Consider the following 12,453-nt stretch of genomic DNA (forward strand, 5'->3'; position numbering starts at 1 on the left):
AAACCGCTACTGGCACACGGAGGACTGCAATGAGTGCCAGAGCGCATGGAAACGCTGTTTCCCTTTCCGCTGCAGCGGTACCTATTTATCTACTTGCACTGGCATGCTTTTGAACTGCTAGGTTGGCAGGAGTTGGGGCAGAGCAATGGGAGCTCACTCCGCTGCGGGGATTCAAACCACCGATCTTCCGATCAGCAAGCCCAAAGTGGCTGAGTGGTTTAGAACACAGAGCCACCTGCGTATATTATACTTGCAGTTTAATGATAAAGGTTGATCACTGAAGAATGGATGCTTTTGAATTATGGTGCTGGAGGAGACTCTTGAGAGTCCCATAGACTGCAAGAAGATCAAACCTATCCATTCTTAAGGAAATCAGCCCCGAATGCTCACTGGAAGTACAGATCGTGAAGCTGAGGCTCCAATACTTTGGCCACCTCATGAGAAGAGAAGACTCCCTGGAAAAGACCCTGATGTTGGGCAAGATGGAGGGCACAAGGAGAAGGGGACAACAGAGGACGAGATGGATGGACAGTGTTCTCGAAGCTACCAAAGGCTACCAAACTCTGTTAAGGGAAGCTTTTAATGTTTAATAGATTATTGTATTTTAAAACTTCTGTTGGAAGCCACCCAGAGTGGCTGGGGAAACCCAGCCAGATGGGCGGGGTATAAATAATAAATTATTATTATTATTGTTGTTGTTGTTGTTGTTATTATTATTATTATTATTAATGTGAGTCTAACCAAACTGCGGGAGGCATTATAATCACCATCATAATTTTATTATTTATACCACGCCCATCTGGCTGGGTTTCCCCAGCCACTAGCTTAAAGCATATACAAAAACACAGTAAAGCATCACACATTAAAAACTAAATAAAGATTAAACTATTTACAATCTGCTATTTAAGGCCCACACCGTAAGAGTTAATCTTCCACCCCAATTGTTTCTAATTCAGAGTTAAGAGAGGTTGACCACCTATCTCTTGGACAGGCATGGCACAAACACAGGTATTTCCCTCACTTTGTTGCTTTGCTAGTTCACAACCAAGAAGAACAACTTCTGAAGAGGAAACTCTGGACTTCTAAGCCACAGAGTGCCTTAGTATCGGGCAGGCTTAGTGGGAAAGGGTTGCATGTTGTGAAAATTTATCAATTGACAAGAGAGAGGAACCACTTTTGCCGCCAACAACCTAATGTAGAGCCACCCTGGCAGAGTAGAGTTTAACACTGTGCATGAGATTGTGCAAAGGTCGTAATCACTGCAGTGCCATTTCCATGTGAGGTCTATCTCTAGGGTACATAAGAACTCTGGACAGGCTTCCATTGACCGCTTCCTAGGGCTTGGGCTTCACCCAGTATTCTTGATACATGGAATAAATGACACCTGGAAGAGAGGGAAAAAAGGTGTGTTAGATAGGAGGGCTTGAGTTCAAAGCTGTCTTTCTTTGACTTGGGAAAGAGACAGCAACAAAAACAAGACTATCCCAAACAGTGGGTATCACAACCTACCAAGGAAGTCAGATTTAACAGTGTGGTCTGTTGCGTATTCTTACTATGTAGGGCACACATCTTGTAAGGTAAATTTAGGGTGGGGGGAAAGATCCAGGACACTTTGCCAGGGATCAATTTGTCTGTTTCTATTTCTGTGTGATGGATCCAGAGGAACCAGCTCGGGAACCACCATGGGAAGAAGGCTCAGAGCTCGGGGAGTGATGGTGGGGCAGGGATGAATGGTCAGAGGGAACAGAGGGAGAAGACTGGGAGGAGAAGGTGTTGGAAGCTGAAGAGGTAACAGGGCTTAGTGAGCAGGGGGAATTTGTGGTAGAGAGAAGTCCAGAATCAGAGGCAGAAGCAGGAGAGGAGGGAGGCCAGGAGGCAGAGATAAGTCAGGCTTGTGAAGAGTCATGGGTGTTTCCACCTCCTGCTGCAATGTGCTCCCTTCCCCTCTGACTCCCAGAACCAGAAGCGGCATGAAAAGGGCGGAGGAGTGCTTGGCTGCACGGAGGCACAGTCTCCAATTGCTTGGGGAAAGCCCTGGAGGGGAGGGAACTTAAGACGGCTGTGGGAAGGGAGAGACTTTCAGTCTCAGCAGCTGATTCATGGGGCCAGACCTACCGAGGATGAGCTCCTGTGCTCATTAGGCCTGACAGCCAAGTTTGTGAATATCATGTTTTTGCTAATGGAGAGTTAACTCCAACTTTGAACGTTGATCCTCCACCTGATAGAAGGGCTCTTGCCACTTACTTTAGATCATTGGAAATAGTTTGCACGGCACAAGAGCAGCTCAAATCAATCCACTCTCTCGCAGGTACCTTGGTAAGCTGAAACAAAGGTATTCAGGGAAAGACTATTTGCCGCTTATCAGATCAAGGCACAGCACTCTCCCATTTCAGGACATACCGCAGGTCATGGCCCCCACAACGAAGCCCTGTGCTGCGACGCGCATATGAATCAGGTGGACGGACATTTTGGTGTCCCCTCTGTGCTTCAGCTTGTAGAGTCCATAGGCCACCACGGCTGCAAAACCCGAAATGCCTAGAAAAGGGGAACAGAGGGTGAGAAGTGGACTGTAGGTTTTTGAATTCCTTGTTTGCCAGCCAGGGCAACACCCTCAACAGAACTCTTGATAAAAGTGTGAGAGATAGAAAGAGAGAGGGAACTAGCTGCGCCTGGGATCCCAAACGTTGCTAAGGTTCGTGGAAGTTGCTTGCACCGAACATCTGAAAACTCTCAAGCCTACGGCGTCACAAAGTGCTTTTCAAACGCCTCTCAGTTTCAATTGTAGAGTTGGAAGGAAACACTAGATTCTTTTTTCTTTCTTTTTTTGCAATTTAATCTTTATTGGTTTTTTAAAATATTAGGTCCCTTCACCACAAAAATAAAAGGAAAAAAACAGATCACATCAATTACAAAGAAAATGTTACATATAAAATAAAGTTCTTCCATATGTTGAGACGTCCGTCACCCTCAGAATGGGTCCTTCGTTTCCTTGTTGACTGCATATTTGTTTATCACTTGACTTATCATAAACCTTTGTAGCGTATTACATTGCCGAAGTTAATCAAAACATGTCAAAGATTTCATATGAGAACAATGTTCTTTTAAATATAGTCTGAATAAATCCCATTCTTTGTTAAACTTTTGGTTTGTCTGGTTCCTAATTTTCCCTGTCATCTTTGCCAATTAAGGTAAAAGGTAAAGGTAAAGGGACCCCTGACCATTAGGTCCAGTCGTGACCGACTCTGGGGTTGCGCGCTCATCTCGCATTATTGGCCGAGGGAGCCGGCGTATAGCTTCCAGGTCATGTGACCAGCATGACAAAGCCGCTTCTGGCAAACCAGAGCAGCACACGGAAACGCCGTTTACCTTCCCGCTGTAGCGGTTCCTATTTATCTACTTGCATTTTGACGTGCTTTCGAACTGCTAGGTTGGCAGGAGCTGGGACCAAGCAACGGGAGCTCACCCCGTCACAGGGATTCAAACCGCCGACCTTCTGATCAGCAAGCCCTAGGCTCAGTGGTTTAACCCACAGCGCCACCAATTATACATATTCAAATAATTTCACCAGCCACTCCATTTCAGCGGGTATTTTATCTCCTTTCCAACATTTAGCTATTAACATTCTCGCAGCAGTAGTTGCATACATGAATATCTGCATCAATGATGCCTAAAAGAAAGGCTTCCGGTCTTTAGATAAAAGTTAAACTGAGCATTTTTTAAAAACTCATTTAAATAATTTCCCAAAAGAGTGTTATCTTTTTACATTTCCACTGCATGTGGTACATTAGATACCCAGAGGGAGGGGGAGACTTAGGGTTGGAGGAAGGAGGAGGTGTGCCCCAGGGGTAGAAGGAAGAGAGAGCTGTTGAAGTCAGTCTAGAATCATAGAATCATAGAGCTGGAAGAGACCACAAGGGCCAAGCAGGAAACGCCATCAAAGCATTCTTGACATATGCCTGTCAAGCCTCCGCTTAAAGACCTCCAAAGAAGGAGACTCCACCACACTCCTTGGCAGCAAATTCCACTGTCGAACAGCTCTTACTGTCAGGAAGTTCTTCCTAATGTTTAGGTGGAATCTTCTTTCTTGTAGTTTGAATCCATTGCTCCGTGTCCGCTTCTATGGAGCAGCAGAAAACAACCTTTCTCCCTCCTCTATATGACATCCTTTTATATATTTGAACATGGCTATCATATCGCCCCTTAACCTTCTCTTCTCCAGCTCCCTAAGCCATTCCTCATAAGGCATCGTTTCCAGGCCTTTGACCATTTTTGGTTGCCCTCTTCTGGACACGTTCCAGCTTGTCAGTATCCTTCTTGAACTGTGGTGCCCAGAACTGGACACAGTACTCCAGGTGAGGTCTGACCAGAGCAGAATACAGTGGTACTATTACTTCCCTTGATCTAGATGCTATACTCCTATTGATGCAGCCCAGAATTGCATAGGCTTTTTTAGCTGCTGCATCACACTGTTGACTCATGTCAAGTTTGTGGACTACCAAGACTCCTAGATCCTTTTCACATGTACTGCTCTCTAGCCAGGTGTCACCCATCCTGTATTTGTGCCTTTCATTTTTTTTTTTTTGCCCAAGTGTAGTACTTTACATTTCTCCCGGTTAAAATTCATCTTGTTTGCTTTGGCCCAGTTGTCCTATCTGTTAAGGGCATTTTGAAGTGTGATCCTGTCCTCTGGGGTATTAGCCACCCCTCCCAATTTGGTGTCATCCGCAAACTAGAGGAACACACAGGGAGGGATATAGAGCCAGGGAGTTCACAGGAGCAACAAGGCTTAAGTTCTAGTTCAGAATTTTTTTTTGGGGGGGGGGTTAAGCCCGCCCTCTCGGCAGGCGTGTAGAGGAGGGGCGAAAGACGGAGCGGGAGAATTTGCCATTTTCTGGGTTGCTTGAAGGGTAAACACAGACCTCAGCAAAGATCTGAACTGAGTGACTCTGATGAATGATCATTACGTGCTAATGACCCGTTGTAAATGCTGTAAATAAACTACAAAGCCCGTCAGCCCTGACAGAAGCAACATCTCAAGGAAATTTCCTGACTGTCCAATACTTTGTTTACATTGCCTAAGAGGGAAATTGCGTTTCTTCTCTATACAATAATAATAATAATAATAATAATAATAATAATAATAATAAAGTAATAATAATAATTTATTATTTATACCCCGCCCATCTGGCTGAGTTTCCCCAGCCACTCTGGGCGGCTTCCAACAGAATATTAAAATGCAATAATCTAGATCACAAAAGGAGGGCAATGGCAAAATGTTTCTGTGTCAGAGCAACTTACCAATTGGGACAAACGGAGACTCCCGAGACTTTCTGATCAGCTTTGAGGTTTGGCTGTCGTCCGTCTCGTAGCTAGGGAGAGGATTTTCTGAACCGGACGCCATGTTAACTGCAAGGAAGGAAGTGGAAAAAGATGAACGATACTCATTCCTAACCTACCTGGAAAAAGTTCCAGATTTTCCCCTGAAGAAGATATCATAGAAGGGACTGTGAGGGTCATCTAGTCCAACCACCTGCAATGCAGGAATCGTTTGCCCCATGTGGGCCTTGAAGCCGTGACCCTGAGATTAAGAGTCTCACGCTCTGCCGACTGAGCTATCTCAGCTCCGTTTAATTTCTAATTTTGTTGTAATAAACTACACAAATGCATAAACTCTTCACATGGTATTTCAAATAATAATAATAATAATAATAATAATAATAATAATAATAATAATAATATATTATTTGTACCCCGCCCATCTGGCTGGGTTTCCCCAGCCACTCTGGGCAGCTTCCAAGAAATATTTAAAACATGTCACACATTAAAAACTTTCCTGAACACGGCTGCCTTCAGAGGTCTTCTAAATGTCAGGTAGTTATCTATCTCTTTCACATCTAATGGGAGGGTGTTCCACAGGGCGGGTGCCACTACCGAGAAGGCCCTCTGCCTGGTTCCCTGTAGCTTTGCGTCTCGCAGTGAGGGAACCACCAGAAGGCCCTTGGTGCCTATCTAGACAGATAGAACAATAATATGAATATCGATACCAGCAACCCAGGAAATAATATCACAGTTCAAAGATACAGTCTAACAAGAGAACAGCATTAACAGATTGAGGCTGAATCCTGACAAGACAGAAGTACTGTTTGTGGGGGACAGGAGGCGGGCAGGTATGGAGGACTCCCTGGTCCCGAATGGGGTAACTGTGCCCCTGAAGGACCAGGTGCGCAGCCTGGGAGTCATTTTGGACTCACAGCTGTCCATGGAGGCGCAGGTCAATTCTGTGTCCAGGGCAGCTGTCTATCAGCTCCATCTGGTACGCAGGCTGAGACCCTACCTGCCTGCAGACTGTCTCGCCAGAGTGGTGCATGCTCTGGTTATCTCCCGCTTGGACTACTGCAATGCGCTCTATGTGGGGCTACCTTTGAAGGTGACCCGGAAACTACAATTAATCCAGAATGCGGCAGCTAGACTGGTGACTGGGAGCGGCCGCCGAGACCACATAACACCGGTCTTGAAAGATCTACATTGGCTCCCAGTACGTTTCCGAGCACAATTCAAAGTGTTGGTGCTGACCTTTAAAGCCCTAAATGGCCTCAGTCCAGTATACCTGAAGGAGCGTCTCCACCCCCATCGTTCTGCCCGGACACTGAGGTCCAGTACCGAGGGCCTTCTGGCGGTTCCCTCGTTGCGAGAAGCCAAGTTGCAGGGAACTAGTCAGAGGGCCTTCTCGGTGGTGGCGCCTGTCCTGTGGAACGCCCTCCCATCAGATGTCAAAGAGAATAGCTACCAGATTTTTAGAAGGCATCTTAAGGCAGCCCTGTTTAGGGAGGCTTTTAATGTTTAATTGTTTTATTTCATTTTTCTGTTGTAAGCCGCCCAGAGTGGCTGGGGAAACCCAGCCAGATGGGCGGGGTATAAATAATAAATTATTATTATTATTATTATTATTATTATTGGAGAGCAGTGAGGGGGTGCAGAACCAAACATGTCCCTCAATCTAATCATATGACACCTGATCCATAGATCTGCTTGCCTAATTCTTCCAGGGATCTGCTAGACCAGGGTTACCATAGAAGATACCAAATCTGTGACTATTTTATAGAGACACCTTATTGCATGCCGGGTGCCCTCATCTCAACCTATCCTCTCACGTGGAGAAAGCTTGCGTAGCCCCACGGAGCGCTTGAAAATGGAACGCAAAAGTTTGTATGAATGGGGAGCAGCAATATGGAGCAGGGACCGAGCAACGGGAGCTCAGCCCGTCACGGGGATTCGAACAGCCGACCTTCTGATTGGCAGGCCCTAGGCTCTGTGATTTAGACCACAGCGCCACCTGCGTCTCCTGCATAAGCTGTTGCTTATGGAACACAAATAAATTGCCTTGAAGTCATAACACACAAAGTTTTCTAATACACTAAGGAAGGAACCAGAAGGAAAAGGCGTAAATAGTAATTATTATTATTATTATTATTATTATTAATTATTATTATTATTATTAAATTTCTATATTGCCCTCCATCCGAGGATGTACAATATACATCTTACAATATAAATCTTATTTCTTTATTGATAAGTGGCTGGGAATACAACCCCATTAAATGCTCCAGAGTTTTTTTTCAGCAAAGTCTCCCCTTCCTCAAAACAGTTTGCCTGAGGATATAAATGCAGCATTGCTATAGACGGGTTCACTCCCTATGCATTTCACATTTCCCAAGAGATGAAGAATGATCTAACGAGCGGGTCGTTTTTTTTAAAAAAAAATCCCTTCTTGGGCCAGGGGGTGGCATAAGGAGAAAAGAAGCCTGGACTCCGCCTTTCTTGCAACAGCAGCGACTCAAAGAGAAACCCTTCTATTTCCCGATCAAGCTCCGCTGGCAGGTGGTTGCAGGGCCGGGCACGGGTTCAAATCCGTGCAATGGCCATGACGCTCCCTGGGCGACCGGGAACACCTCGCTTACCTTGCAGGACCGTTTTGTGAGGATTAAGGTGCGGAAACAGATCCACATGCACGCAGCCTTGAGTAAAGCAGGGCATAAGCGTAAAATAGGTAATGCAATTCACGGAGTTTCCCCCAATCAGAAAATCCCTTTTTAAATAAAGCACCTGCCCGTTCTCTTTAAAACCTGCTTAAAAGGTCTCTCTCCCCCCCCCAAAAAAAACCCCCACTCATTTCTCCTTGGGGTTTAATTTCCCCTTTGCACCCGAGTCTCACCCCAGCAGCCGTCCCGGTGCCCCCGAAGTTACTGCGCGCAGGATCCTCCAGCCCTCCCACCCTGAACGCTGCAGAGGCTCCAGAAGGAAACTACAACTCCCAGAAAGCATTGCGCTGCTGCAGAGCTTCCCCCTATTGGTGGGCCAGAGGGGGGTTTCCCTCCAGATCGCCTCCCTCCTCCCCCGCTGCGCTTTTCAAATGCCGGTCACTGTATCCTGGCCAATCATAGCAGCTGCCTTTTCCCCCCTGAATGAAATCGTTGGTCTATCTAGCCCAGTGTTGCCTGCACGGACTGGCAGCATCTCTCCAGGCGGTTTTAGGCATCGAGTCTTTCCTAGCCCCGCCTGGAGATGCCAGCAGGGCATAGCCGCTGGGCTATGCCCCCCCCCCGGGCTGGGTTTAAAGAAAGGTTTCAGGAAGGCCAGTTCCGCTGTTTTATTGGAAGTGAAATGCTTTTTGATAAGGTGCAACCCTCCCGCTGTGAGAATAGGAGGCCTGCTCTACACAAGAACTTCCTGACAGTAAGAGCTGTTCTGCAGTGGAATTTGTTACCAAGGAGTGTGGTGGAGTCTCCTTCTTTGGAGGTCTTTAAGCAGAGGCTTGACAGGCATATGTCAAGAATGCTTTGATGGTGTTTCCTGCTTGGCAGGGGGTTGGACTGGATGGCTCTTGTGGTCTCTTCCAACTCTATGATTCTATGTTTCTAACTTCCTGACAGTAGGAGCTGTTCAACAGTGGAACTTGCTGCCAAGGAGTGTGGTGGAGTCTCCTTCTTTGGAGGTCTTTAAGCAGAGGCTTGACAGGCATATGTCAAGAATGCTTTGATGGTGTTTCCTGCTTGGCAGGGGGTTGGACTGGATGACCCTTGTGGTCTCTTCCAACTCTATGATTCTATGATACTACGTGGAGCGTGAGCTAGTGCCAGTGCACAGACTATGGAGGACAGCAGCCAAATGCTCTCTGATTTTCCCTCCTCTGCGATCGCATTCTAATTGGAAGTCAGTGTTTACTTAAGTCACCACCCTTTTAAGCAAAGAGGCCGAAACATCGCCCTCCCCCAAATTGATTCCCCCCACATCAGATGCTTGTTCTTCAGCAAACTGTTACACAACTGGGGAAACAAGGGGTGCTGGGGAAGGGTGCCTGTGATTGCTTCACCTTACCTAGGTGGCTTTAAGCTCTTACCTCTTCCTTTGCCCCAAAAGGTTATGTCCATTTGGACACCGGCAAAAAGCTTTGCAAAAGAAATTCTGTATGCCAAAGGTGACTGAAAGCCTCCCCCCCCCCGGTGATTTTTTTCTTCTTTTGCGGAGGGGGGGGGGGAAGCAGGAGAAAGCCTTGGCTTAAAGTTTATTTTTAGCACCAAACAACAAAATATTCAAGTCCCGTCCACTGTGTGTTGGGGGAACAAGGTAAATGAGGAGAAAATGGGCCGAGGGGGAAACAGAAGAATTCACTGCATAAGGTGGTTCTGCAGTAAAGTAGAAATGCAATTAGTGTTCACTGGGCTACCCCCTCCCCCCAAAAAACAATAAAAATATTGCTGCAACAAGTGATGAGAAATTGACAAGTATTACACTTAGAATCCATCCATGGTTTGTATCCCAGTATAGCCCTTCTCAGAGTAGACCCATTTATCTCAGAGGATAGCTCAGTCGGTAGAGCATCTTAATCTCAAGGTCGTGGGTTCAAGATTCCGTCATTGCAGGGGGTTGAACTAAATGACCCTTGGGAACCATTCTAACTCTATGATTCTGTGAAATTAACAGGCCTAAGTTAGCCATGAGTCTACCCTGAGCAGAACCAGTTCTGGATTTACGTATAAGCTAAACAAGCTATAGCTTAGGGCCCCACTCCCTTGGGGCCCCCCCAAAAAAATAAAGGAAAAAACCTGGACATTTCCAAAATATAAGAAACAAAAAAATAAAACCTACATAAAACAACAGTGTTTTGTGTTGTGCAGGCTCCTATTAGGTCCATAAATTACCATATAGCATATATTCCACACACAAAAACAGCGGCAGTTTGTTGTAGACAAAGGGCCCCATTACCTTCAGTAGCTTAGGGCCTCATCAAACCTAAATCCGGCCCTGAGCAGAACTAGTGTTACATACCATCATCATAAATTTACTTCTGGTTATTTGTAATAACTTATCTCTGCAGTCATGAGTTTGACCAAACTGCGGGAGGCAGTGGAAGACAGGAGTGCCTGGCGTGCTCTGGTCCATGGGGTCATGAAGAGTCGGACACGACTAAATGACTAAACAACAACAACAATCTCTGCAGTACAATTATCCTTTCACCCCAAAGGCGCTCCCTGCTTTACAGTTTGTACCGTAACTTTCTGCATTGCTTTCAAGGTCAGCCTACAGATAGCAAGAGATGAAAGACGAAAGGACAGAGTTCAAAGCTGAGGCAGGACGCTGTGTGCTCTTGTGATATGTTGCAAGGTTCAGACAATATGTTATTTGCAGTTGCATCTCCTGGCTTTCCTTTCCTTTTTAAAAACTGAATCCAATTTCTGGGAGGCTGCAGGTTTGACTGGCAGAATGTCAGGGAGAAGAGAACGTAAGTTGCAAATCTCCTTGTGCAAGATGAGGCCTTGATTTTTTAATGAACCCCGCTACCTACTGCAGCCGAGTAACAGCACTGTGCATTCTCCCAGAAAAAGATGCTTCTGAGAACGGGGTGGGGTGTGTGTGTGTGTCCCCCTTCTGGAATAGCACGGGTTATTGGGGGCTTCAGGAGGCAGGTATGTTGTTGGACAATGTTAATTGACCATTTACTCTCTCTGTGCAAAGCTCTGCCCATCTGCACTAAAATGAGGGTGGATTTGACGAGGACTTCTCTGTTTTCCAATCTTAAATTCAGTTCTCCACATTTCTACAGCAATTAACAACAACAAAGGAATCCTCACAAACTTCCTCCAGGATTTGGGTGTGGATCTCTAATGAACACACTTTTGTGTGTAGTTTTGTGCCAAGGCACACATCTTTGCCAGCAATTTCTCCTCGTGCAATATACGTTTGTGCATTATTTTCACTAATACAGTACATCCGTTTTATGAATACTTTCTCCAAATATATGCATTTCACCCCGCACTCTGATGGAATAACTGCATCGCAAAACTGAGGTGGGTGTGAATTTCAAAGAACGGCTGTGCTTTGATTTTCACGCTGCTCTGCAAACGTTGAATTTCATAGGTTTGGCTTTGGAACTGAACTGAACTGGAATTCTCCCCACCTCCTGACCCAGGAGTAGGTTCCATGGAACTGCAGCTGTGAAAATATCTATATATATGGTTTTTTTTGTTATATGTGGGTTTGTCCCGCACAGCCACCTCTGGTTTTGCTCCCCCATTTTTGCTCACTCATTTAGCTACTCTGTGCACAGCTTCTAACTTTTGGCTTGAGACACATCTGTAATCTCTCTCTCAAACAGCGTTATTGCACATTATTACAGCAATGCAAGCTTGGGTTTATCTGGAGGTGGTTTCTGCAATCTCAGCAATCGCATCTCATGGATTCCTGTCTTCCACTGCCTCCCGCAGTTTGGTCAGACTCATGTCGGTAGCTTCGAGAACACTGTCCAACCATCTCGTCCTCTGTCGTCCCCTTCTCCTTGTGCCCTCCATCTTTTCCAACATCAGGGTCTTTTCCAGGGAGTCTTCTCTTCTCATGAGGTGGCCAAAGTATTGGAGCCTCAGCTTCAGGATCTGTCCTTCCAGTGAGCACTCAGGGCTGATTTCCTTCAGAATGGATAGGTTTGATCTTCTTGCAGTCCAGTAAAAAGGTAAAGAACCCCTGGACGGTTAAGTCCAGTTAAAGGCGACTATGGGATTGCAACGCTCATCTCACTTTCAGGCCAAGGCAGCCGGCGTTTGTCCACAGACAGCTTTCCGGGTCATGTGGCCAGCATGACTAAACTGCTTCTGGCGCAACAGAACACAGTGACGGAAACCAGAGTGCATGGAAACGCCATTTACCTTCCCACCACAGCGGTACCCATGGGCATACCCAGGATCAAAGCTAGGGGGGGCACACCAGCCACGCCCCCCAGCCACCCAATTGGCTAGCTGGCAATGATGTGGCCAGGATCCCCCCAGGAGGCATGGTCAATGTCCATGCCCCCCAGAGGAAAGGGGGCCATTTGCAAGGCAGCACACGGAGCCACCTGCCCTTGCACTCCTGCCTCGCCCACTCCTTTAACGGCAGCGGTGACTAAAACGAGGCAGCAGCAGG

At 46.4% G+C, this 12,453-nt stretch overlaps 1 protein-coding gene across 2 annotated transcripts; it reads right to left on the reverse strand.

Moving 5' to 3' along the window:
• Positions 1-755: 755 nt before the first annotated feature.
• On the reverse strand, positions 756-8,361 carry LOC118092337 (HIG1 domain family member 1A, mitochondrial). Of its 2 annotated transcripts, none has more exons than XM_035130282.3 (4): positions 8,213-8,361; positions 5,299-5,406; positions 2,401-2,535; positions 756-1,384 (listed from the first exon to the last, which is right to left on the reverse strand). In XM_035130282.3, the coding sequence occupies exons 2-4, from the start codon at positions 5,399-5,401 to the stop codon at positions 1,335-1,337; spliced, it is 288 nt and encodes a 95-aa protein (XP_034986173.1). In that variant the 5' UTR covers positions 5,402-5,406; positions 8,213-8,361; the 3' UTR covers positions 756-1,334. The 2 variants fall into 2 exon arrangements, with proteins under 2 accessions (XP_034986173.1, XP_060136933.2); XM_060280950.2 differs by having other exon boundaries at positions 7,959-8,270.
• Between the last annotated feature and the right edge of the window lie 4,092 nt (positions 8,362-12,453).

This window comes from Zootoca vivipara, chromosome 11 (assembly GCF_965207765.1).
Source record: "Zootoca vivipara chromosome 11, rZooViv2.hap1.1, whole genome shotgun sequence".
In the NCBI taxonomy this organism is placed as follows: Eukaryota; Metazoa; Chordata; class Lepidosauria; order Squamata; family Lacertidae; genus Zootoca; species Zootoca vivipara.